Here is a 21,343-nt window from a genome sequence, read left to right on the forward strand (position 1 = left end):
GGATATCTGCGGTGAACTATTTGGTAGAGTTAGATGGGGAAGGGAACCGATGTAAGAATTTTCATGTAAATTTACTTAAGCCTTATTTTGACAGAAATAAGTTGGTGTTGCAAGTAAAGGGGAAGGTGACCCAAGGAATTCATTTAACTGGATGGGGAGAGCTAAGTAAGGGCACAACTCTAGCAGAGGTGTCATTCGATGAAAGTCTGACCCCAGAGCAAAAGGAGCAGTTAAAAATAGTCCTTGCTCAGTTTGCCCAGATCTTCTCAAACATCCCAGGGAGGACCAACCTAGCAACTCATGTAATAGACACAGGGTAAGCACATAAGTGGGAAGGAAAACATCATAGCGGACGCCTTATCCAGGTATTTTTGAGAGGTATACGATGGTGCAAATTATTATATGAAACGGTGGTAACCCTAGCAAAACATTTGTGCTTAGGCGTTATAATCTGACACATGCCAAACATGGTTTATCTGTGTACAAGTTTATGAGATGTTAATTTAGTTGACTTTGTAATATGAATGTTATAGAATGCATTGAAGTATTTTTAACCCCAAGCCCATTGCTTTGGCATTGCTCTAGTTAGTTAAGAGCAAGCCGACGCAATGTCTTTGTGGTGGGGGAGATATGTGACAAATTGAAGCGCTTTTAAAATGTTTATTTCTGCCCGGCTGGCAAAGAGTTAACCCACCTCCAGCCTGACTGGCATAGAACTCTGATGGGGGCGGGACTGTGCCCGGTTTGAAAGGAGGGAGTGTCGGTTTTGGTGAGTTAGGAGGGAGAGGGAGGAAGGTGTGGTGTGATGTTATGAGGTGGCTAGTATGAAGACAGTGAAGAGGCTAGGAAAACTTTAGTTAAATGTTTGACTGAGTTTATTTTGTACAACTGGAACAAAGCTAATTAATAAATGACACGTTAAAGAATCACTTATGTTTTTAACACAATAAAACTTCATCTCTGTTTTTGCCAACAAGAGGTCCGTTTGTATTTTTCCAGCGAGGTACCAGGACTCACAGCCGTGGTGACTCAAGAGAGGGCCAAACTCACCTCAGGCAGGGAGGTGGTGGTTTGTGTCCTGAAGTTACACGGAGGAGGCTTAGAAGGGTAACCTGAGGTGCCAAGAAGTTGCCAGAGTGCCTAGGGCAAACTTCTACAGTGGGGGAATCCAACTGAGGGAGACCCTTTACAGGAGGCAAGAGGTTATTCCTGGGGGACAGCCTAGAGTTTCTTAAGGTACCAGGTCACGCAGGCTGGAAGGCTCTCCTTACTTAGAAACCCATTAGTAAAAGGGGTTTATTTTTGAGGCGGCAGGACCAGAGGGTGGGTGTTTTCCCCTCTGGATTCCTGTGTCGCAGTGATAGTAAGGCAGAGTGGGACCAGGGTCGTCACACCTTCCAGCAACATAACATGCAGTTTGGACCAAAATCATGATCTGAACTTTGCTTTTTCATTATTTCTACCCCACCTTCCCTTCAATAGCCCTGTGAGGTAGTTTAGGCTGACAGATGGTGGCTGGCCCAAGATCACCCGGTGAGTTTCATGGTTGAGTGGGAATTAGAATCCTGGTCTCCTAGATCCTAGTCTGGCATTATACCCACTACAAGGGTGGGCAGCTGTTTTTCTGCCCAAGGGTCATGTTCTCTCAAGGTAATCTGTCAGGGACTGTATAGGGTTGATAAGGAAGGAGCCAAAAAGCGTTTCTCTCTTTTTCCACCCATGTGAAATCAAGGCCTGTCTTAAGTCAAAGTAACATTGTCTTTACCTGGATTATCCTGCTGAAACAGGTCACCAAATTTTGCAGAGAAGCATCTGTGGCATTTCTGACACAACTGAATTCCTCCAACTTAATGTTTTTCCACTCGGCAAACTTCTCAAAAGCTCCTTCAGAACTCTCTACTTCATAAACCTGACCATATACGACTTCCAAGGAATCCTGCAATTTCTGTGGAATATACAAGTGAAGAACAACAGGGTTGGGGAGGGGAGACGGAAAGTAGGAGAAGACTATATTGAATAAAGAAAGCTACCGTATATACTATAAAATGAAACAAAGACACATTGGGCCTTGGGGACCTTGTTATATGAACATTTTTCTAATGGTTCTTGGGGAGGAGGGAACCAGCTTAGTCTACACTCTCCCCCCAACTGTCCCTGGACTTCCAAGTGTACCAAGCGACCTGAAGAAAAACTGGGTTCACGTGTAATGCAACACGGTCCTTAAATCAAGAGGCTGGAACAAGTCTCCAAGATGTGAAAACATGTCAAACTATCTAAGCAAAATGGCCACGAGAGAAGAAGGATGGAGATGGAACATTTCTAACAGCCCAAATCTCTGATCCCTAATCTGATGCCCATAGGCCCCATGCTTCCTTTGAACACACACCCTTGACAACAGTGAAGGACCCCTGCTAAAAAATTTAAAAAATAAATGAGTAATTTTGGAACTGTGGTAAATACATATTTTACAAAGCAGAAGGGAGAGAAATTTGGGCTCATCCTAGGAAGGAAAAAAATAGTGAAAATTGCTGTCCTGAAGTATGTTTCTATACATCCTGCAACATAAAAGTGATTTCAAATGCCCATTTTCAAGAGTTGATGCAACAGGGTTTTTTGGCAGAGGGTGGGGGTTTGTTGCTGAGAGTGCTGCAAACTGCCCGCTATGTCTTGGGGTTCAAACTGTCATGAACGCAAGACCTGATAAATCATTGATTTATCATAGAATAAAATTCTGTCACTGAATTTTATGAAGTCTTGCCAGACATGCAGTAAAATGTCTGTTTGCTGCAGATCTCAGCAAAATGTTTGCAGGCTGCCACCTCGTGGGCATAGATTAACTTAACATTTGCTGTACGCTAGACTAGAGAAAAATTCCCTCATAGGCTATGCCAGACGCAGTCACCTTTGTGCAACTCAAATGGACACAGAAATGTTTTAAAAGACTACAATATACTGAGTAAAAGACACTACCTATTTTATAGATAGGCACAAAGCATGCAATTGGTTCATGTCTCATCCTAAACATTTATTTCAAAGAGCGCCTAGACTGGTTATAAGCACGAAACATTTTACATGAAGTTCTACTCTATGTATACTTTTCTAGCCTTTGTGGACTAAGCGTTGGGGAAGTGGAGTAAGTAACACCCTCTGCTTCCACCACTCTCCAGGAGCACCCCTGATACAGCAGAATGTGATATCAATATACCTTCAGAATCAAGGAAATGTTATGATGTCCTATCATGTTACCATGTACAGGACATTACCAGCATAACACTGTTTTAGACACAAGGAGGCTGACTTTAAAAACAAAACAAAATGGTGCACAGATAGAACATGCATGCAGCTCTGTTTCCAACCTGCAATGTTTCCAAGCGCTCTGAAAGGGGTAAACCATCCACTTCCATAATATATTCTTCCACCGTAGAGTACAACCTCTGCTGCACTTCGTTTCTACGTTGAATCAAACTCTGCACTTCATCCTGTGTAGAAGGGAAAAGCAAGGTCAGGAAAGAACCCCCGAAACTCTCTTAATTCACTCACAAGACAATAAGACTACCGAGTATGTGGTGAGCCAAATATGAAAAAAGTATCATGCAAAAATTAAACTTAACTTTCACACAATCTTGCATTTGAACGGTAAAGTACACAGTAAACATCTAAGAGCAGTGGCCTCTTTCTGGAAGCACACTTGCTGCATTTTGTTCAGGTGCACGATCTTTCCCAGACTGAACTTAGGGGAAACTACATCTGTGAAATCAACAACCAAAGCTGGCTGTCCCCAATGTGAATTTGCTAGAAACAAATTACATCCCTATCCTTCCTTGTCCCATGAAAGCAGTTATTATGTTTTCAAAACTGATACTGGTGTATGTATGTAAAAGCCATGAGAGAACAAACTATCCTAGTAGTAGCCACCCAGAGAAGAAAGCACAATTAACTGCATGCCATCTAGCCTCCGGAGGCTGCCATTTGCATCCTGGGAGAGGATTTTTTAAAAATGAAGAACTATGGGAGCTAGGTTATGGAGTAGTAAACAATCCAATCCCATCCAATACAGTGGTACTTCGGGTTACAAACACTTCAGGTTACAGACTCCGCTAACCCATAAATAGTACCTCAGGTTAAGAACTTTGCTTCAGGATGAGAACAGAAATTGTGCTTTGGCGGCAGCAGGAGGCCCCATTAGCTAAAGTGGTGCTTCAGGTTAAGAACAGTTTCAGGTTAAGAACGGACCTCCGGAACGAATTAAGTTCTTAATCAGAGGTACCACTGTAATCTGCCATCATTGTGGCTTCTTACGGTATCCCTTTCACAGGTAAGGCAAATGGTTCTTTTCAATGGTTAAGAGGTAGTCTTTACAGTACCTTTGAAACTGTGTTTTCTGTGTAGCTCAGTTTTCTAGAGAGGGATCCATCTGAGAATGCTCTAATTTACCTCCACCTAACTAAACCAAGCCCAGAATGCAAATGGAGCGCTGAGCCATCTTTCTGGTTGCTGTCTGCAATTACAGAGCTACTGACACAGAAGGCAGCTAGAAAAATCACTAGGCTCAGATGCAGTCAGGCTTCAGTGTACTGTATGCTTAAGCAAGCCGACAGTTTCTCAAGGACTTAAGTGGAGCTCTTCCTTTGCTAACTACAGATGAAGAGCAAAGACAGCAGCTTCAGATTACTGTCCTGGTTGATGCTCTCAAACATTTTGCTGCATACTGACCTACTACTTGTATGGCAAGAACACCTGGGCTATAGAACTACTACCACCTGGATTGCTACAAATACACACTCATAAGAAACAAGCTCTGTGACAGCTGGGAGAAAAGAAATTATTTTTACAATCCAATGTTCTTGTCCTTTGCTTCAGGTGGTGAGGTGAATACAGTATATTATATTAATGGGAAAGTGTACCTGCAACTCTTCCAGTTAAGTGAGAAAACAATTCACACAAACTACTGTTTGTGAGACTAGCCTCTGGCTGGTCCAAAGGTTTGTTTACAGAGGGTGTGTAAGGAAAAGACTACTGAATCACCACAAACATTTACTGGTGCATGTGTGTCTACCAAATGTAAAGAAGGGCTTCAGCTGCAAGAGGAAAAACTCTCCAGCAAGTCCCGATCTGCAAATGCATTCATAGACACACTAAGAGAGTACTGGCATCAATCCAATATCACTGGAACTACAAGTGCTGCGATCTTTTACCTGCCCGCAATACAGGCTAGCACAGGTCACACTGAAGCAGGAAGTAATGTGAGTGCAAGGTATTCTAGTTGACAAACAGCTAGCATTCTTTTGGGATGTCTGATTGCTTTATCTGAGTTCTCAGAGTCTCCAAGCTTTAAGTGGCCTTTTTTGCTTGGCTGCATGCTGCCTGGCTAATTTGAGTGTGCATGCATGTTTGGAACTTGTTATGTTACTTAAAACTTTCATAAAAACACTTCTAACTCAGCCATCTGGCCCTTTCCAAGCCACGTTCTATTACCTTCTCAGACAAAAAACACATTATGGGCTAGGGATTTTGGAGAGAAAGTGTGAGGTGTACTACAAGCAAGGAATGACACACACATACACGAACACACAGAAAGAGAGGAAAGAGCGCCCTGAGCTGTTAGTTGACTTTCAGCCGTTTTCTCCTGTATTTCCAGCACTCAAAAGCCCTGGTTGGCTGCCCTGTGCCCAATGGGTTGTGTGGGATGGGAAAAGATGTGATTCCTTCTTATAATAATAGACCATGCATCCCCTTCTCTCAGCAAACCCAGATTTAGAATAATTATATCCCCCATCAGTCACATTTCAACATGTCACATTTCAAGTTAATTCCAGAAATGTCCTTTAAAAAAAAAACCCTATAAACAAAAAACCCTGAAATGGAAGATCATTACAGTTTATGCCTCAGCAAAAAAGGGCACAAGCTATTCTACATACCACACATTTGCATGCACATATTTCCTCTTGAAAAGAGTTATAGTCGATCCAAATTTTCTCCAGTTTTTCCAAGGACAGGGGAGCAGCAAGGCATCCTTCGGTAACCACTTTAATAGCTTCTGAAAGGTCTTCTCCAAAACGAGCATTCAGACTGACTTGTCTGGGTGAAAGAGATTTGAAAATGAATAGAGCATTTAAGCTGTCCTGTCAACAGTTGTACTCTCATTTTTATATGTAATAGAATATATATATCTCTCTCTCTCTCTCTCTCTCTCTCTCTCTCTCTCTCTCTCTCTCTCTCTCTCTCGTGTGTGTGTGTGTGTGTGTGTGTGTGTGTGTAACTATCAGGAAAAGAAGCACAGAAAACCATGGAAAATGCAGCTTAATTAAAATGGTAATAACTTATGCTTTCTGTCTGGTTAGACTGGACTGTCTGATTTTACACCCTTGTAAAGAAGAAAACACAAAATTTTGATATATGGCAGCCTGTTACCTATCAGAATGCTGCCATTTGGTATGCGACCAAATAACTATCTGCTTGGAACTATTATTTTATGGGGAAATCACTGACATAGGGGATAAGTGCAGGTATAACTTTTACCAATCAGAAAGGGTCCCTTCTTTTGTCTTTAGCCCATGGTACACTGAAGCTTCATTACATCCTGGATCCCCATTTACACTGGGATAAACTTTCTGCCCCACATCAAGATGAAGGCAGCGCAGAGGGAGCCAGCTTTGAATTACTTCAGTCAATCAGATGGTGGTTTGAGGGAGCAGCAATGCCTGATCCAAGGAGACCAGAGGCAACTTCTCCCTCTCATTGGCTCACTGCCTATTAAAAGTAGGGCCTCTCTCTAGGGACCAGATCACTGCATTCCCAGCCTGACCACTCACTCACTGTGTTTCTTTACCGCATTATCCCATGCTGCACATTGCTATCGATTTAGCATTAGCCACCAGTTGATGGGGCTAGGAAGCAATTTTGCCCGAGATCACAATGGGTTTCAGCGGACCTGTGGCTTTTTGCCTTTCCTATCATAATTATCTGACTACTTTCTCTTTCCTTTTCTTTCTGGGGGCTTTATTTCTTTTCTTTTTTAAAGAGTCAATTTTTACTGAAAGTTTTCCACATAAAATACAATAAAAGCCGAGCTAATCTAAAGAGAAAATTAAAAAACAAGAATGAGAAGGAAAAGAGCAGCAAAGAAAAGAAAAAGAATAAATACAAATCCCTCTATCACAATTGTATCATACCCCTTATTCCACACACACAAAAAGTAAACCCTCCCAGCTCTCAACTGGGAGCTTCCCCCTCTTCCCCCAGCCTCCTACCCTGGGAGATCCTCTCTACCCTGCCTCTCATGCAAGGCCCTTCTTCTCCTGTCTATCATTTTCCTCTGTCTATCTTCACTTATCCAAAACAAGGAACTTCAAGGAGCTTTATTTCTATGATGCAACTGAAGCTCTATTCTACATCTGGTGCTGGGACATCAGGCAAGATCCCTGGGCAAAGAGGTGAGAGGGGTGGGTGCTCCGCTCCCTCACTTAAAGGGAGGTCAGTGCACACCAGCCGGTCCACTTCATGGCCTGGTGTCATTGCTATGCTCCTGGCTGTTTGGGCAGCAGTCACTGGAACAGGTCAAGCTGTTAGGAGGTAGCTTCCCAGCTCCTAACATCTACCTAGCAGGAAGGTTGAGCAATACATTTCTGACAGCACATGGGGTGTAAGAAATAGGATCCTTGCCTGAAACTCCCCCCACCTCTGCCTTACTGCTTGTATGCTATACCCTGTAAAGCTGTGGCCTGGCTTTTCTCCTGCATCATTCCTTCCCCTCTACTCAGCTTTACTGCTACCTGTGGATGCAATGTGCACTTAACACCTAAACTTTATGCCAGTGAAGATAAACATTTCAGAAGTACAAAGAGTTCTGGACAACCATCAGCTGTCCGAGGAGGATGTTGGAAGAGTGATGCTCTTCCTCACTTCCTCCTTGAGTTGTATGCACTTTTCAGAGAAGAAAACCTCCAGCCAGTGACTAAACTTCAAAAGGCAGGGAATATGTCATTGAAACTCAGCTAAAATCTGAACTCTCTGACCATTACTGGCAACCAAACACTGTTCTACTGAATTAAAATGACAATTTTTAAAAAAAAACATTTTTAAACGACAAAATGATTGAGGCTCTTCTCCAAAACAATGCTAGATCAAGGTTTGTTTTTTGAGAAGAACCTTTATAAAATGTGACAACAGAAACCCATCGCTGGGGGAAATGTTTTAGTTGAGGGGGGAAATGTACACTATACCTAGCTTCTTTCAATTTCTCGAACTTGTCAGCCAGGTTTCTCACTGTAGCGCCTATATATGTAGATAGAGTGTTTTCCAACACCTCAAGAGTTTCCTTGTATCTTTTCTTCTCCTTTGGCAATGGAGAAGAAGAAAAGAATTAGAGCATTAGTTTTACACCATTTCTGCCAAGCACCAAAACAGATTATTTTAAAAATCATCAAAATATCCACATGCAAACATGGAGCTAAGAGAATGTAAGGGCAGTAGATTTGGCTTTCAGTTACTATTAAACGCAGAATTATGCTAACTTACGCTCCATTTGTATAAATAGCCTTCCTCCAACGTGCTCAGTATTACATGCAATGTATTGCCAGATGACCAGGCTTTTATTGAAGAACTTTTGCACTGTGCAGTGTGTTTTTGTGTTTGTGGCACATACACAGCTTTTGGTTTCAGTCACTTGTCTGGCGTAACAGGAAGCAAATTGGAAAGTAGTTGAGTGGCACAACAGCCATCATACCCTGAACCAACCAAAGACCCAGAGGGCAGTTTTGGTCCTGCAGAGGAATTTCCAATTAACCTGGAAAGTTACTTGAATTCTGCTGCCTTAGGCTATAATATTATACAAACTTTTCAAGGAGGAAGTTCACTGAATTCAGTGGGGCTTACTTGTAACTAGGCATGTAAGGGATTGCAATCGGGCACCCACATTTACCAGCCATTGGGTTTGGCCAGCCTTCCTGTCTGTTGAAGGAAAACAAGGTGGCAACTGTGATGGGAGGCATGGGAAATGTGAACCATAAAAGGGTGGGTAGGAGAACCATTCTTTAACTAAGTACTTCCTCTTCAATTAAATCTTCTGTATATCAGTTATATCATCAACAGGAGAACCCAGATCACTATTGTGAGGCTACCAGTTAAATAGGGGCAGCTCGGACCATTTCACCACCTTAGTCGCAACGTTGCACACAGAAACGGCAATCAGGAACTCAGCAGGGGCCAAGGTGTTCCGCATGGCGTTGCTGCTCGGTTTCTCTGCCCTGGGGGCAGGAAAGAGGAGCAGAAACACACCAGAATGCCTCCATCTCACTGTGGAGAGCACAACATTCTGATGGTGGCAGAAGCGGTATGGCGGGCGGAGCTCTGCCTCTTGTGCTTCCACTGCCTAAGGTGGGTGCTTCACCCCGCCTCACGGGCGAGCCGGCTCTACAGTTAAGTATCTCTGGGATGCAGAATCAATCTGTTGGCTGTACCTCCAGATCGCAAGTAAGCTTCTTAACCGTTGACTCCAGTTCTTCACACTGATGAAGAAGATCCTCGTTTTGCACCCTGAAAGCCTCTTTCTCCGCTTTTAACTTTTCATTCTCCTCTATCATTTTCTGGTCTTGCTTTATTTTTTCCAAGCTAATGTTTGAGACCCTTCTAAAGTCGCAAGTCACCATTTTCTCCCTATTGAAAAATAAATACAAAGTTGATACTTAACTTCAGGAGAGCACTCAAGAGATTCCAAGTCCTCAAGACTCCACAAGCAGACCACAGTTAACCATAAGTGGAAAATGTAGCTTAGAGCAGCCTTCCCCAACCTGGTGCCCTCCAAATGATTTGGACTCATCACCTCCAGCCAACATAGCCATGCTGACTGGTGATTATGGGAATGGTAGGTTCAAAATATCTGGAGAGCACGAGAGTGGTGAAAGGTGGCTTAATTGGTCGTTGTAAAGACCACATTTGTTGCACATGCTCCCCTAATGCTATCCTTAAAGGGCACTCTCAATATACCAGGGAAATGGAAGCCTTCTGCAGCCACAGATAACTACCGGATTTCCCAAGGGCAAAACAGACACTACTGAAGAGGTGGCAGTGGCAGAAAAGATGCAAATTAGTTGTCATTTCATGATGTCTCTAAGCCTAGGCATGGAGGTCTTCTGTTGCCAGATGAGGGCACTGCCATGAATTCTTCATTCCAAGATGGTGCCACACTAGATTGGCGTACTAAATCAGAAGCAGGAAATGTCAACCCCAAACCCGGTTGGAATCACAAACTGCCTCTGCAGCCAGAATTACATCTATCTATTTCTCAACTCCAACCAACCCCTGAAGGCAGCAGCAGCATGGAGGGTCCCAGCAATGTCTCCCACCACTCTTGCTTGTGGCACCCATGTATTTATTTAGCCGTGTCTGCTTTAGACCACATCACATTTAATTCACCTATCTTCCTGCAGGGCCAGACATTTCTTTCCCAACAATGCTATGGCCAGAGAAAAGGGGCAGGGGAGAGCGAGGGAGAGAGAACAAAAAAAAAAAACCCACAAGAAAAATGTTTGGAGGGAAAGAGCAAAGGAACTGACAAATACACAGGTGGTGAGAAAAATAAAGAGTAGCATAAAAGAGAGCAAAGAACAACACAGCTAAGAGTGGTGAAGCAGAGAGCTGAACAAGTACTGTATTTCTGCAGGGGACATCAAAATGACTTGGGAGGAGTGACTCAGGAGCTGGCTAGTTAGCACAAAATTTGGTCACATGTCCCTGCCAGTCCGAGATATTGGGAGCAGCTGACCAATGGTTATCTGGATTCCTCCTGCACACAGAGCAAGGAACCGGAATGTAACAAAAATTCAGAACCAATCTGCAGCCTCAGAGGTTTAAGCACTGGATCACTTGAATTAAAAAGTGCCTCTGGACATGTGTGGAATGTCTCTCACTACTACAGGCACCAGCCCAACACAATCAGGGATTTTAAAGCAAGAGCTTCCAGTTAAAAGGCCATGGTCTCAAGGCCAGGAACCCCCAGCATCCTTCAAAAACATCTGTTGTATTGGACTGTCTCTTACTCCATCTCAAACCACTTCTTACATCAGAAAACAGTTTTCCCACTGTGACTTACTTAATAAAAGGCACATGGTTTGCACCGTTTTTCTCATTCCTTCCATTCAGCGGTGGATTGTCACCAAAGCCCACGCCTGCTCTGTTGCTTAATGGAGAGCAGGCTCTGCTGGACCACACTGGAGCTGGAGAATTTGCATTCCTGGGTTGGCAGAGAGAGGAATCCATTTTTGTATCACAGGAATTACTATTTACAGGAGACTTGCATCTTTCAGCAAATCCTTTTTTGGCCATTTCTTCCCCAACATCCAGTAGCCCACACTCTGCTTCAGCCACAATGGTACCATCCTGATACGTGGCTTTGATTCTCGTCTTTATTTCTTTTTCAAAAATCAAGCTATGCAGAAATCTCCTGGCCTGCAAAAAAGAAAAGGGGGGGAAAGTTCAGAAAAGTTTATGAAATAGTTCATTGTGTAAGTTGTACAATCAAGGCTATCGTGTACATGCAGCATCTGCAATTGTGCAAATTTATCTGACAGGCGCAGATAGATCTAATTTTCGATTTTTGGAAATCAAGTTTACGGCTTCAGAGAAACTTGGGAAATGTATGGGCTGTGCCCAGTTAAAATCTCAGAAGCCTTTCAAGATCCAGGACTGTGGCTTTACCAATCTGCATTGCTTTCGGTCCCTAACTCAGGGTTAGCAGAAGCAAAGTTAGGTACACAAAGGTGTGGCAAGCATTTTTATAACTTGAATAAAGAATAAACAAAGCCACTCTTATAATCAGCTCAGGCATTAATCTGACACTTGTGTTGTCCACTTACCAAAACTGGCTGACCACACTTAATGAAAAATAATAACCCAAATGCAATAATAATCCAGATAGCAAGAAAATGGTGTATTGTGACATAAATGAGCTTCAGAGAGCCTTGGCCTCACACACTCCCCTATCCTGCATGGCTGTGAGAAGGAACTCAAAGACTTCTGCTATAACTTTCCCTTAATTGCAATTTGTTGTATGGTTTGGCACAACAAACTTTGGTAACAGTAAACAAAGTTCAATTCCAAAAAGCCAACTTCAACACATGGGTTACAAAGTTGGCTTGTTGGAATTCATCGTGGTAAGTATTAACAACAGCTCTCAGTTCAGACGATACAGAAAACTGTGGTTATGTAAAAACAGAAGCAATGCTCCAAAATCTTCCTCTTGGTCATACAGGATGACTAAAATGGAGCACACACACCCAAGGTGCACTGCAGCTTGGACACACCACCATAAAGCATGGCTTAACAGGACATGTGAATGGGGCCCGCCTAGTTTGACATGACAAACCTCATAATCAAAAAAGGGAACATAACATAATATTACATCTATAAACCTAAATTCTACAGTGAAAAGGCAAGTGTCAGCTTATTGCAAGATTTCTAGAAGAACACAAAACCCAGGTAAACTGAAATCTTTGGCAACTATGAAGAAATCAAGCAGGTGTTTTTCTTCCTGGTTTCAAATGAGCTGTATTTGAGTCTCTCTACTCCAATGGAAATTGCTTGACCACTAAGGTATGTTTTGAGAATTCCACTGGGAACAGAAATAGCTGCTGTTTGCAATTCTGCCTGAAATTCAGAACAGAAATCAATCCAACTCAGGGACTATGATTGGTATTTGTTTGTAATCTTCTTTGGGTTTGTTTGTTTTTAAGATGCAACAGATACATAATTACTTCTTTTCTAAACACTGTTTGGACATTTCCTCTACACTGAAATGGATTGAGTGAAATAATTACCAGTATGTTAAACCTATGTAAATCTCTCTATATATACAATATAAATGTAAATGGTGCATGTAGGTGACACAGCACCTTTCTCAGAAACCGCTTGACCGATTCCGCTCAAATTTGGACACAATGTTCCGTTCCACTGTGCGGAGGTTCCTATACGGGTTGCATAGACAGATGTCACACCTCCGGCAGGTGAAACCCCAAAACCCCGTGTTTCAGAACTCACAAATCATACGAAAGTGCATGCTGGGAGTACAGGAGAGATTGCAACACAGCGCACTCTAGCGATGGCTGCACTGGTACTGCACCTAGGAAAGCTTCCCTCTCCACAGTATCCTGGCTCACCTTTGCAGACTAGGCCGCTTTCCATACTAGGCCGAGTGGAGGTAGGGGCTTGCCTGGGTGGGGGATGGGGGATGGCTGAATAGGTCATGGGTCGGGACAGGGTGGGCCCAATCACAGGGAGGAGGGGCTGGGATAGGTAATAGGTCGGAACAGGGTGGGGGGGAGACACAGGGATGCGCCTGTGTAAACATAACACACGTAAAACAGGGGGACTCTGAAGGTGAGGGGAATTTGAAGGGGGACTCTGAGCCTCCATTTAACAGACTGAGCCACAGCAACGCGTGGCAGGGCCAGCTAGTAGTTACATAAATTAAGTAGGAGACAGCAAGATGGGACAACATAGCATTTGGTGGAAACTGAACCACAGCAGAATGGAAAGAGCACTGATTGTAATACAACAGGTTAAAATAGAAATCAAACTGCCTTTTTACATTCCGAATTGCTGAACTGTTCATACACATGTGAAAAGTCTGTCTCACCTGGTCAAAGTGATTTAAATCTTGATTAGCTGAAATCTGTAATCCCCACAGCCTGTACTTTTTTGCCACACTAGGAAACTGCAAGTTTTCTGGAATCTCAACAATTTCTGATCGATTGAGAACCTCAGAGTTTCCATAGTCAATATATAATACCTGGCACTGTAATAAAACAAAAACCAGTAAAACAAATAAGAACCAATTGCCTATTGGAGTTATAGCTTATGGAGTTCACAGTACATTATGTCTACCTGGAAGTAAGCTCCACTGAGTTCACGGGGACTCACTCCCCAGTTGTCTTTGCATTCCTACATGCACACAACTTTAACTAAAGAAATAGTTAGGAATCTGCTCCAGGGCAACCACTACTAAATAAGGTTAAGCACTTACAGAAATTTAGTTATAGGAAGTGTTTCTGCACACATCTAGCTACTAAAAATAGAATTAAAAAGCCCAAAGTAATGACAGTAATCTTATGTTATTTGAGAAGTTTCTGCCCTGTTAATTAAAATCCAAGTTAGCAGTTCCTTAAAGTTTAGTACAGAAGCTAGGCAGAAAGATGTTGGATTAGCTAGGCCTGATCAAGAAGGGCTCATTATTAGGCTTGAAACCATCAACATGAAATAGCACTATCAAGTAAGATTTGGACTCAATAGCTTGGATACCGTCTTCCTGAAATCATTATCAACTAAGATTTGAACTTAAAAGATCTCAGACTGTATTTCTGAAATCAATCTGAGTAGGAATTCCTTGCCTTTTCAATACTAATAACCTTCAGTACTTTGCATCTGTACCAACATTTATCTTCAGAAAAGCATCCTCCATAGATCTGCAAATTTTAAAAAAAACACCAGGTCACTTCATAATAAGCCTCCATGTACTTGTAATCTGTTTTCTTCAGATGTTTTTAATTCAGTGGTAGTGTTTAGGTGGCAGTCAACCTTCTCATGAATACAGATATATAGCTGCCTTTTGAAGATGCTTAAACGTTCAAACACAACCACTTATGCAGAAGTATGCAGTATAACACTAGTTCTTAAGGAAGTCACTTAAATATACTGTCAACCAAGCTTACACACAGTAGAAAATTTAACTCTGCATTCCAAAAGTGTTACCATTGTAATAAAGATAACAATCACAACTAAAACCTGCAAATTCAACCAAAAATGCCAAGTTTACCAAATGAGCAACTGAATAGCTGATAGAATTCATCTTTACCACTCTAAGCCCACTTCCCAAGTCAAAAAACCATAGCTGCCAAGTTTTCCCTTTTCTCACGAGGAAGCCTATTCAGCATAAGGGAAAATTCCTTTAAAAAAGGGATAACTTGGCAGCTATGTCAAAAAACACAACTGAACTTTTCAAATTTGCATACACAGGATGCCTACTAGATGTTCTTACAGGAACCAAGAAACAATATGTACAACTTACCCTGGTGAGATCAGGATTGCCAAAGACTGGGCTGGCTAGAGGACAGATTTCAGCTAGAGAACGGCTAGTCTTCAATATGTCGCTATGTCTATGAATATCCTGAACAGCACAAATAAACTCGAAGTCAACATTTATATGAAAGGCCTTCTACACTACTAACATAAAGGGGTACAGTTTTAAGGTGTGCTCATAAAAATATGGGCAAAGACTTGCTTTTGCCAAATTGAATAATTAGTTAGTTGCCCTGATCCCACTTTATTCAGTTAGTCATTCATCACTTCCCACCATCTTAACCTTACCTGTGCCCAAAATGTTATAGCATCTTCAACATGGCAGCTAACAACTGTGGACAGAAAGAATTAGAAGTCAGCTCATGATTTCAGCATTAAAGAAGTAAAACAATATTAGTATGTGTACCTTTATTATATCCTGAATCCTCTTCCATATCAGCAGAACCTAAAACAAAGCATGAGCCATGAGAAAAATGTTTATGTAACGATAGTCAAAAGCGGAGTGTCATGTTGATTAAACATGAGATACACAGCTTAGTAACCCTTATAGACTCTGAAGTGTAAATTTTACATCACTGTTCCGTCTCCTTCTTTCCCAGGACCTTCATCAGATACCATACGATTGCCTCCAGGAAGATCTAGGTGCCACACAGTCCAACTGCCTACCTGGGGATGAAGAGATTCTGGTGCTACCTGGCCTGACCTGTTGGGGGGCAGGTTTCCCCATGGCCATGGCAGAACCTATAGAGAGCAGCTGGAAGTAACTTATAAAGACTATAGGGTGAAGTTTTTACATCCTTCTCTTCCTCCCACTACTTTCAGCAATCCCCATTACCCTTTTTGTTTCTTTTAAAGAAACTTAACATTCTGTATTGATTTTCTTTTACTAGCAACCTATCTTGAAGGTCTGTTGCCAAGCAGAAAAGAAGGATTTCCACATGTACACAACACTAGGCTTACTAAAACAAACAAACCCTCTCGTTTGAGCAGATCCAAGTAAAAACAAAGCCTATATATATATAATAATAATACACAACACACTACTCCTTTAAAGGCTCAAACTGCTATGACCAGTCACCTTAAAACAAGTCATAACTATGTTTACAATACTACCTTTAAAATAAAATAAAAAGCTGAAATGGTTTTAACACACTATAGTTGTATCAAAAGATATCTCTTTAATGAGTGAGTGCTAGTGATTTATAATATGAGGCATCCTCAAACTTGGCCCTCCAGATGTTTTGGGACTACAACTTCAATCATCCCTAGGTAACAGGACCAGTGGCCAGGGATGATGGGAATTGTACAAAACATCTGGAGAGCAAAGTTTGGGGATGCCTCATGTAAATTCTTTATAAACAACCAACACCCAAAGTCTTATTTGGCATTCTTGACAATATATTGGATCCATTAGTCTGAACTTCTGCAGGTTCAATGTTAATATAAATTAGTCTCTCTCATGGTGCTACAAGATATATCAGCTGGGTAGAATCACATATACACAGAACATTGTAAGAGCAGTGCAATCAGAACTGCAGGGAGATTTAGTGTTTTCACAAGATTTCTCAAAATCCTAAGCATCTGGTATTTTTAAGCACCAGCAATACCCCCTTCTCCTCCTGCTGCTAAATAATTTAATTTGTTGGTAGCTCTTGCACTACAAAGCAAATTAGGCCTTAACCTAAAAATGAAAGAAGTCCAGTATAGCAGCCAGATGTCAAGAAGACCAGTGCTAAGTGTGATTATATGAAAAGAACATTTTTGCACCACTACTGCAGGTGGAAAAACCATAAACTGCATAGGAGGAAAAGGGAAGTTTGCATTTAATACTAAACCATGTGGATTGGGTAGCTCCCGCTGATTCTGAATCCTATTGTTCTAGGATTCAGCTCAGTACATAACACCATGGTTTAGTACTAAGTGCACAAGCTGCAGGGGAGCCCAAGCAAAGCCTCAGCCTCATACCTGCCCCCTTCCTTCTCTTTCTGTGTGGTAGGGAGGCCTTTCTCAATGCTTACTTTTGGTTTCTAAGAATTCTGGCTTGTTGTTGCATGCAAATCAAATACTGTATGTGGTTTAAACAAGGCTCAATGCATTTTCTAAACAAACCCACTTTGAATCACTGGTTATGAAGCTGAACTGTTTAACTGTCTAGAGTTTGTTTTAAGCCACAATCTTTGGTTCGTGTGTAACAAATGCTAGTAAAGCCCTCCCCACAGCTGAAAGAGGTTGAGAGGAGGAAGAGTAGTGCACAAGCCTAGTTCATGCATTACTGACAAACCAGCTCATAGAATGAGTAACTGTCAGTGTGCCTCGCCTTCTTGGCTTCAAGGAGTGCGGACTTGCACATCACCATGCAGCGGCAACCAAGTGGAACCACAAGCCAACTTCAGCACATTTCCAGAGCCTTAAAAATGCACATCTTACATAATAACATAAATCTAGAATATTAAATAAGGCTACCAATGGCTACTAACCACTGTGACTACATAAATAAAGCATTACACTCAAGTCCTGCCTGCAAGGCTTCCCATAGGCATCTGGTCAGTCACTGTGAGACAGGATGCTGGACTAAATGAGCCTTCGGCCTGATCCAACAAGGTTCTTATGTTCTACCAACTTTTTCCACACCGTACTTAAACGTTACAAGCCTCACATCATGACCCACCTTACCTTCTGAACTAAAAAGTGCCAACTGCTTTGGCCTTTCCTAAACGGCCTCGGTCCAGTGTACCTGAAGGAGCATTTCCTCCCCCATCATTCTGCCCGGACACTGAGGTCCAGTGCCGAGGCATTCTGGTGGTTCCCTCGCTGCGAGAAGCCAAGTTACAGGGAACCAGGCAGAGGGCCTTCTCAGTAGTGGCACCCGCCCTGTGGAACACCCTCCCACCAGATGTCAAAGAAAAAAACAACTACCAGACTTTTAGAAGACATCTAAAGGCAGCCCTGTTTAGGGGAGCTTTTAATGTTTAATAGAGTATTGTATTTTAATATCCTTCTGGAAGCCGCCCAGAGTGGCTGGGGAGGCCCAGCCAGATGGGCGGGGTATAAATAATATTATTATTATTATTATTATTATTATTATTATTATTATTATTATTCCTCCTCATAGGCAAGGTGTTCCAATCCCACTATAAATTTGGTTGCCATTTTCCAGCCTTACAATATCCTTTCAGTATATGGCAACTGTACACAATATTCCAGAGACAGACATATATAGGGCATTTCAATGCAGCCAGTTCTATTTTCAGCGAATAACATGGAATTTCCCAATAATCCCTAGCATGGAATTTGTATTCTTTGCAGCTGCCAGCAGACTGCATTGACACTTTCAATGGATTATCTACCATGAACCAAATATCTCTTTCCTGATTGAGCTCAACTTTGTCACCGCCTCCCCCCCCCCCGGGGCAATAAAGCAACTCAACAACTTTTGTGGTCTGGATTTTCACTTTCTGAAATATGGCAACCCTAGATAGGGTTTGTTCACCTATTTGCACCTTCAGCATCCACATTTCCAGAGGCAGCTTCCCTCAAAGACGTATCCCAGCCTTCCCACCCACCCTTCTTCTTCCCAGAAACCCCTTGCCGTCCCCCAGAGCAGTTACCAGGGCAACCTTCCAAATCACCAGTTTCTGGTCATACCTAGGGCCCTTGTCTTGTTAATGACCCTTAATGGCTCCCTATTCTTCCCTTAATGGCCTTTACTTTGCCCGGCTACCCAATAATTCCTTTGCATCTTATATTTCTCCCTTCCCACCCCAAATAATAATCCTAGAATTTTATTACCTAATTTCTATGTCCTAAATCTATTCCTAAGCCTACAACATACAGCAAGGACAGTGTGTGTAAAAATGTGAGTTAGCAGGGTGGTCGCCACACCGAGGTTTTACCACATGTGTGTGAATACACTACAGAAGGCTTTTAGCCTCCTCCGCCCCTGAAACCCGAGGATGTTGGCTGGCCTCTCTTTCAGGAGAGCCCTCAGGTTTGCAGAGATAAGTACTTGGGGGGGGGAGTTATATAAAGCGCTATATAAATGCAATAAAAAACCTGTGCCGTCCACCTGCCTCAACGCACGCGCACACACACTTAAGATTCAAAGGAAAGCAGAAACACACGATAACAGGCCTGTTTTTCCCTCAGAGGAAGCCTTTCCACAACCTGGCCCTTAGAAGAAGACGCCGCGCCATTTTGCTAAGGGTCGACGCCACTTACGCGTCGTCCTCAGCCGCCGCCTCCTCCGTCCTTTCCCTCCCTCTGTCCGTCCAGGGACGCGCCAACCCTTATGAATGGCACAGAACCTTGAGGTGGAAGCGGAGTCGGCGGAAAAGTCGCGGAAAGACACACACACAAGACACCAGCAAGCGCGCCCACCAGCAAGCGCAGACTTGCACGCGGCGGCCGACGGTGATTGGGAGGATGGACCCGCGCGGACTTCGTAGGACTTGCGCGCTTTAATAGGCCCCGCTGCGCCTCCTGTTGACGCATAGGCACGTTGAGACGCAAAAGAAATACCGGTAATAGTAATAATTTAAAAGTCTCAGGGGCGCTCGACGGTGCTGCTGGACGGCATTGAACCCCGCTGGTTTCAATGGGACTTACACCCCCAGGTTTAAGTTTGCGCAAGGAAAGGAGGAGCAGTATTGAACGCAGAGACTTTGGAGAAACAAATATGTGTATGATCTAGCTGCGATCCTAGGCACTTAAAGTGACTTTATTTTATGTTGTGAACCGCCCTGGGAGCCAAGAATGGAAGGCGGTATATATAACTTGAATAAATAACACTGACGTTTCCGGGGGGGGGGGGGCATCGCTGGTGCAATAAATGTTGAATTCCTAAGCGTGCTAATTCAGAAACCATTTTTTAGACTTTCTTAGTCTTAGTTGAGAGCCGGATCCCCATGCGGAGTTAGGCGCGGACAAGCCTCTTGACTCAATATTTGATTTCAAACAGCGATGCTACTCACGTCGTTCAAACAAATCCCAGGGTGAGTCGGCCTGAAACCTAACATGCTCCTACCGGTATTTGTATCTGCAGCTGGGCGCGATGGGGGGGGGAATAAAACGCGGTCCAATGGAGGACCCGGGGAGGAGCTGCTAAGCCCGACCATCCCCTCAAACCGCAGGCATTGGCAGATATCTGACACCTGAAGGGGGCGAAGGATCCCCACGGTGAGTGGAAAGATTACAGGGCGCACCATCAAAGCTGAAAGTACATGGCGTCTTTAGGGAGACATGCAGTTGAACTATGCGCTCGCAGAATCTAAGGGTTTGGAACCCGATCTTTCTTGTGCCTGTTTACTGGGAGGTCGCCTTGAAGCTGTTCACTTGCTCTTTTCAAGCTGTTTTCCTCCTAAGGTGACTTGCTTTCCTTGAAAGGGCAAGTAGCAAAACCACCTTTCTTCCCATCCAGTATGCATGGACTGTGTAGTTTCTCTCTGAACAAGAGCTTCTGAAATAATCAAAGCCTAACACTTGGTTGGGCCATGTTGTTGTTGTTGTTGTTGTTGTTGTTGTTTAGTCGTGTCCGACTCTTCGTGACCCCATGGACCATAGCACGCCAGGCACTCCTGTCTTCCACTGCCTCCCGCAGTTTGGTCAAACTCATGTTCATAGCTTTGAGAACACTGTCCAATCATCTCGTCCTCTGTCGTCCCCTTCTCCTAGTGCCCTCCATCTTTCCCAACATCAAGGTCTTTTCCAAGGATTCTTCTCTTCTCATGAGGTGGCCAAAGTATTGGAGCCTCAGCTTCACGATCTGTCCTTCCAGTGAGCGCTCAGGGCTGATTTCCTTAAGAATGGATAGGTTTGATCTTCTTGCAGTCCATGGGACTCTCAAGAGTTTCCTCCAGAACCATAATTCAAAAGCATCAATTCTTCGGCGATCAGCCTTCTTTATGGTCCAGCTCTCACTTCCATACATCACTACTGGGAAAACCATAGCTTTAACTATACGGACCTTTGTAGGCAAGGTGATGTCTCTGCTTTTTAAGATGCTGTCTAGGTTTGTCATTGCTTTTCTCCCAAGAAGCAGGCGTCTTTTAATTTCGTGACTGCTGTCACCATCTGCAGTGATCAAGGAGCCCAAGAAAGTAAAATCTCTCACTGCCTCCATTTCTTCCCCTTCCATTTGCCAGGAGGTGATGGGACCAGTGGCCATGATCTTGGTTTTTTTGATGTTGAGCTTCAGACCATATTTTGCGCTCTCCTCTTTCACCCAGGTGGCGACCCAGGTGGCGCTGTGGTTAAACCACTGAGCCTAGGGCTTGCT

The 21,343-nt window shown here is 43.1% G+C and overlaps 1 protein-coding gene across 2 annotated transcripts in view; it reads right to left on the bottom strand.

Moving 5' to 3' along the window:
• STK31 (serine/threonine kinase 31) overlaps positions 1–19,417 on the bottom strand; it is a 39,183-nt gene extending 19,766 nt beyond the window's left edge. Inside the window, exons 1-12 of one of the 2 annotated variants that reach the window (XM_035129453.3) lie at positions 19,288–19,417; positions 15,476–15,514; positions 15,358–15,401; positions 15,059–15,157; positions 14,382–14,456; positions 13,631–13,789; positions 11,090–11,445; positions 9,459–9,654; positions 8,223–8,335; positions 5,919–6,078; positions 3,357–3,479; positions 1,766–1,945 (exon numbers count right to left, since the gene is read on the bottom strand). In XM_035129453.3, the coding sequence (XP_034985344.3) occupies positions 1,766–1,945; positions 3,357–3,479; positions 5,919–6,078; positions 8,223–8,335; positions 9,459–9,654; positions 11,090–11,445; positions 13,631–13,789; positions 14,382–14,456; positions 15,059–15,157; positions 15,358–15,401; positions 15,476–15,503 (1,533 nt within the window). In that variant the 5' untranslated portion in view covers positions 15,504–15,514; positions 19,288–19,417. The remainder of the gene's footprint in view (positions 1–1,765; positions 1,946–3,356; positions 3,480–5,918; positions 6,079–8,222; positions 8,336–9,458; positions 9,655–11,089; positions 11,446–13,630; positions 13,790–14,381; positions 14,457–15,058; positions 15,158–15,357; positions 15,402–15,475; positions 15,515–19,287) is intronic. The other variant, XM_088653753.1, reaches the window with a different exon arrangement.
• Between the last annotated feature and the right edge of the window lie 1,926 nt (positions 19,418–21,343).

This window comes from Zootoca vivipara, chromosome 11, assembly GCF_965207765.1.
Source record: "Zootoca vivipara chromosome 11, rZooViv2.hap1.1, whole genome shotgun sequence".
Lineage (NCBI taxonomy): Eukaryota > Metazoa > Chordata > Lepidosauria > Squamata > Lacertidae > Zootoca > Zootoca vivipara.